Below are 5,654 nucleotides of genomic sequence, written 5' to 3' on the forward strand. Positions count from 1 at the left end.
CGTGGATGGGGGGAAGGGAGAGAGGACAGTGTGACTGAGGGGAGAGGGATAGCCCAGCCTATGTTACTTGCAGATGTGACAGACACTTCTGTGACTGTAGTATGCTTCCCAGTGTGGGATGAGCTGCGATCCCCCGGTTGGATTTTGGCACTGGGTGGCTGAGGGAGGGAAATCTTTCATCTTATTTGTGAGTGGAACTGCCTGGGGTGTTCCAGACGCTCTGGAACTGTTCAGTGTGTTGCCCTACGTGGGTCGCTAAGCAGCTCTGCCTGTCACTCCGCCAGCCACAGTTCACCTAAATACACTGGTCTTTGCTCCCTCTAGACCAGGATTAGTCCCCATGACCTACGCTTTGTAGTATATTAACAGCTGTAGAGATCACAGAACATGATTATCAGGCTGTGGTTGAGGGATGACAATAGCAGAGTACAAAGCTACTCGGCAACACAGAAATGGTAAATCGGCAGAATGCCTTAAACTGATCAAAGACTGCGGATTGAGGGGAAAAAAACTGTTGAAAATTAAGTCACATTTTTACAAACCATCAACAAAAAAAAAACACACACAAGAACAAACATTTCATTGTTAAAAGGCAGAGATGATCTTGTAATGTGCAGGGCAGTGTCTTTCAGTTAATCTTTAACAGGCTACAGCCCCACCCAGTGGAATATATAGAAACTATTTAAAAATACTACCTACCACCCACCGTTTCCCAGAAAACCTATGGCAGGTCACATCCATTAGGTATCAGCAGATAAGACTGCGATCCTTCAAATTGGTTAACACATAGTCTTATAAATAGAAATAACCAGAGTGACGGGTGAAGTTACATATGAGAATTCATTTAAGAGAATGATTTTCTATTTATTAAAAAAAACACTCTTCAGAAGATTACAGCACACAAAATCCAAACACAACTCTCAACAGCAGTGGAATTAAAAAGAAATGATAAAAACCATATTGAGCGTAGGGTCTGAATCTTTACATCCTGACCTGTGCTTTGTGTTTATTCAAAACAAAAAGGACAGAGATATTGCATGTTTAAAAAGACAAACCAAAAATTACAAGCAAATACCACAGAAAAGATGAATCAAGATCTATTTACATATTGTCATACAAACAAGTTAAAAATTCTTGCTCAGTTAAACCATAAAACTCAAAATGAAAACAAAAGGGTTTGATTGGGATTCGACCCAAGTGAAGGGCACGAAGTTGGGTTCAGAACAGGACCAACTGCGTTCCCGTTACTCAGGTCCTTCTGAGAGATTGGGTCCACCTGAGCTTCATAATGTCACCAAACGAGTCAAAATTAACTTTGTGTAGCCTGAATATGAATGGGATCTTAAAATCTTAGACCACTTGGGCTTCCTTGATGACTATCAGGAGATGTAGCAAAAGAGACCTGAAAACAACATCTCCCCTGAGGGATATTGCAGCCCTAGGACAACACACGTAACAAAATAATCTTACAAATCTGCTGTTTGACTGTGGAGTAAGAAGCAAATCGACGACCGACAAAACATGATCAAACGCACTATCAAGGTATCAAATCCTGGTTCCTAAAACAAGTACTGGGGGAAACAGTCAGCCGCCTCTACCAGACGACACATGAACACGTTGTGTTGTAGGGGATGTGGGTGGACAGCTAGGAGAGGGTTAGGACTCACTACAGGGTTCCCTTCTGCACGGATCACTGCTCAACACGTCTCGCCGGCCAGGTGTCCACGTAAAACCACACAGTACACGGGGCTTTGCGCTCAACGACAAGGTCTGAAGCGCAAGCCTTAAGAGCCACAGGGATGGCGAACATCTAGGCCAAGTCTACAATTTCACCTAACATAATGGGTGCGATACTTCACTATTTGGGTTTGAACATGGCATAGGGGACAACCACAACCAGACTCGGTTGAAATGGGCCAAACGTGCCACTACATGCAAACGGAACCGGGAGCCACGGCTAAAGGTAAATGCCTAGATTGGATACTATAGTCCACCTCACGTCCAGGTTCGTGACGTTACTTTTGGAAAGATTTCAAACAAAAACCAATTTCTTTTTGTATGGAACATGTACAAAAAAAAATGACACAGCTTCTACAGTGATATCTATGGTATACAAAAATTCCCGAATCCATTTCCTGTTCTACAGCTTGGTTCTGCTTCCCAGCAGAGAGGGGGTGGGGGGGGGGGTAAAGTAGGGTTAGTCATCATCGGCATCGCTGTCGTCTCCCTCATCTTCGGCATCTCTCTTCCGTTTCTCTCCCTGGACTCCTACTCCATCTTCCTCTTCCTCCTCCTCCTCAACATAGTCATCATCATCTTCTTCATCCTACGGGCCATAAATGAGATTTATATCAAAACTATAATTGATATTTTACAGTACATTATAGGAGAATCAAAACTACTTTGCCCAGGGGTTACATAATCTCAACAGGATCCAAAGGGCAATACTGCCACGCAGTGAAAAGACAAACTGCCAAAACCTGCAGCTTGGTTCTGGATCTCGTTCTCCGTAGCATGGTGATGGAGGAGGGACTAGTGGTTACTGCCGTTGCTGTCAACGCCAGTGACATGGGGTGTTTCCTTGATGCATAGTTATTTTGTAATAGCTGCTGCTAGCAAAGACTGTAGCCTTGATTTTGCTGGCAGAAATCACAAAACAGTCGCCGGCTTTCCCCTGCCTTTGATCTAAAGGTGTTTTCCTGTCGCCCTTACAGCCTGTGACAGTCATCTGCCCACACACTGGAATTAAAGCTTACCTGAATGCCATCCTTCATCAGATAGGCAAGTCCCACCTCTTCTTCACCCACAGAACCCTCATCTTCATCGTCTTCGTCGTCGTCGTCATCATCGTCGTCGTCCCCGTCTCCAGTGGGACCAGCAGCATGATCATCGTCGTCATCGTCTGGAGGCAGGACAACACAGAGTTAACGTTAACACTCTAGGGCCAGGACCCAACAGGACACAGGACAGCGCAGTTGGTCGCTCACCATCATCAGCCTCTGAGTCCGGCACCTCATTGTCCTCCTGGTCATAACCATCCAGGAAGGTGACCTGGGGTAGTAGCTCGAAAACCCTCTCTCTGTAGTCCTCCAACGTGGTGATCTCACAGCTGTACAAGTCGAGACTCTTAAGGTTCTTCAGGTTCTGCTGCAATTATGAATGTTAAGATGTAAAAACCGTGATCACAACATCATTCATTAAATACATCATCTTATCAGCAACTTGTAATTTCTTGGGGTCTATTAAGGGCATTTAAGGGGTTTCCCTTACCAGAGCCTTCACAGTACTGAGCTCCTTGATCTTGTTGCCACTCAGGTTGAGGTATGTCAGGTTGGGACACTTCTCAGACAGTTTGTCTAGACCGCCAACGATCAAGTTATCACTGATCTCCAACTGAAGGGGACAGATGAGAAAACCGAGCTAAATTAAGCAATAAGACACTCTAGCGTTTAGCGTACGGCCAATACAGCATGACTACGAACAGTTCCTACGGGCAACAGAACACAGACTCACTGAATACAGTCCTAAGCAGTGGCATTTCGGCCAACTTTCACAAAGCCCTAAGGTGCCTTAATGCTAACATAAACCAATTACCAATGCAAATAAAACAAAGCGTAATATTGCTTTTTGACAAGTCGACCAAGATTCAGGGCTTAAACAACCTGCATTATAATCATAATTACTTTAATGGTCATTGTCATAACCTCTATGACTCATAGCAACTTATAGGCCAGATGTTTTCTCTCACCTTGCGCAGTTTGGGCAGTGAGGGTAGTTTGTCCAGGGAAGTGAGTCCCACATTGACCATGCTGAGGAACTCAAGTTCTTTGAACTCATCAGACAGACCTTCCACCTCTCCATCACTTGACCGGCAGTTGTCCACCACTAGCTCAGCCACCTGTCAAACCACGTTTTTAGTTACACGTCAATTATGCACTATTAATAACACTTTGCTATAAAATAACAATAAGGATGTTTACAGAAGGCAAAACTTAAAATCGAGGTTACATCGGATTCAGCTTTCATCAAATGTGTCAATGCCGTTAAATGCTTGTCTGTTGGACAAAGAACGCATATGCAGGAATCATTTTCTTTAAGGGAAGGAAATCAAATGCCTGGTTATGGTGGTCTTCACGCTTTTGAAATGTTTGTCATAGCACGGCTTCAGGTAACAGCAGATTGTGTGCTGTCACCATCACCAGCCGGAATAGCGTAATGCATTACTGTAGCGTGAATGTAACCAACAAGCACGAAAAACCACTACTGTGGCTTCTAACGGATGCAGCAACATAGCCGTTGGAAAGGAACATCTTGATTAAATGGACACGGTGATATTCAAATACTCTCCAAGATGACGGCCCAACGCATCATTAAACGCTCTTATAAAACTACATCGACTGATGCAATGTTGGATGGACAAATACTGGTTTGAATAACTCCAGGAAACTAACTAGGTACGGTTACCTATGCATTAACCACACTAAACCACGGGCAGCATTCCGCACAACTCCACCTTGCAAAACGTCACGCGGGCGCATAGGTTGGAAGAAACGCAATCCCAATATAGTTAGCCAGCTACAAATGCCATGTGATTGATAATGTAGTATTTGCGAGTTGTCCTACTGTATAATATACCAAGTAAATACTAAACACAACCTACTCAGATTCAAGGTACGCAAACAGCAAACAACTATTGTTTTCTTTAAAACAACTCGTGGAGCTGGCGGGCTAGGCGTCGCTAGCAAGTACTGTATCGTATATGTATAGGAGGGATAGAGCATTGCAAGCTAAATAGGCTACTGTCCCGCTAGCATGTTTGCTAGCAATAGTGTTAGCTAATCCAAAACATCGCCATTACGTGGGTTGCTAAAAGTCCGGCTTTAGTTTTGCTAGCAACTGGCTGGAAACTACCTAGCCATTTGCGCTAGCTAAATGTATCAAGCTGATGCCCTTGCTATATAGCAGCGCGAGCTTAGTGCAAGTCCCTCCAACATCAAGGTTCTGGTCTCCGTCAGCATCGATTTCTATCGCATCCTTTTTGTAGTAGCCATTTATAGTTAGCTATGTGATTTAGTATCCAATATTTTCCCGAGTTAGTTCTCCAACTATTTAGCTAGTTCTCTATATAAAACCGAACATCGTCATTTTGCATCCATGGTCGACTGTGCATCCTTCTTGAAATTCTTTCGAAAATAAATAAATAAAGACGAAATATTATAGCTTAGCTACCTCGGCTGGGGTCTTGTTTCTCAACTCCAAACTGATCCTCTTCTTCATCTCCATTTTGAAGACAAACAAAAGCGCAAAAACCAAGCAAAAACTGAGAAAAAAATTAAAATAAAAAGCTGAAAACTCAAGCTCTCAGTCCCTACTACCTTCCTCTGTCAATGGCTGATAGGTGACAACTAAACCACCATGTTACCTCGCACCCAACCCCCTTTCTAAGACACGCCCCCTTGAACATACATATTCCGTCTTTCTGCTTAACATCATACTATTGGCCAGCTTTTGCGTCATTAAACAGACACCGCCTCGTTTGACTTGGTGGTGCTTATAATTGGTCAGGTAATAAACTACAAGCCAACCAATGAATAGAATAATTCTCCACTTTTAAATTTCGGATACTCCTACTCTTTGTTGTCATTGGCGCGATT

At 43.6% G+C, this 5,654-nt stretch overlaps 1 protein-coding gene across 1 annotated transcript; it reads right to left on the reverse strand.

Moving 5' to 3' along the window:
• Window positions 1-839: 839 nt before the first annotated feature.
• Window positions 840-5,444, reverse strand: LOC105018875 (acidic leucine-rich nuclear phosphoprotein 32 family member E). Its single transcript, XM_010884660.5, has 6 exons — window positions 5,230-5,444; window positions 3,749-3,898; window positions 3,271-3,393; window positions 2,988-3,147; window positions 2,757-2,902; window positions 840-2,326 (listed from the first exon to the last, which is right to left on the reverse strand). Exons 1-6 carry the CDS (start codon window positions 5,281-5,283, stop codon window positions 2,198-2,200), a joined length of 762 nt encoding a protein of 253 aa, XP_010882962.2. The 5' UTR covers window positions 5,284-5,444; the 3' UTR covers window positions 840-2,197.
• Window positions 5,445-5,654: the final 210 nt, after the last annotated feature.

The sequence above is a fragment of the Esox lucius genome, chromosome 20 (assembly GCF_011004845.1).
Source record: "Esox lucius isolate fEsoLuc1 chromosome 20, fEsoLuc1.pri, whole genome shotgun sequence".
Classification (NCBI taxonomy): Eukaryota; Metazoa; Chordata; class Actinopteri; order Esociformes; family Esocidae; genus Esox; species Esox lucius.

What these genes read in the sequence shown, in the direction of transcription:
- LOC105018875 (XM_010884660.5), bottom strand. Translation starts at nt 5,283, where the DNA reads ATGGAGATGAAGAAGAGGATCAGTTTGGAGTTGAGAAACAAGACCCCA. An exon ending in TCAGTACTGTGAAGGCTCTG is followed by an intron (nt 3,148 to 3,270) that starts GTAAGGGAAACC and finishes TCATAATTGCAG; the next exon opens with CAGAACCTGAAGAACCTTAA. An exon ending in GGACTCAGAGGCTGATGATG is followed by an intron (nt 2,903 to 2,987) that starts GTGAGCGACCAA and finishes TCCTGCCTCCAG; the next exon opens with ACGATGACGACGATGATCAT.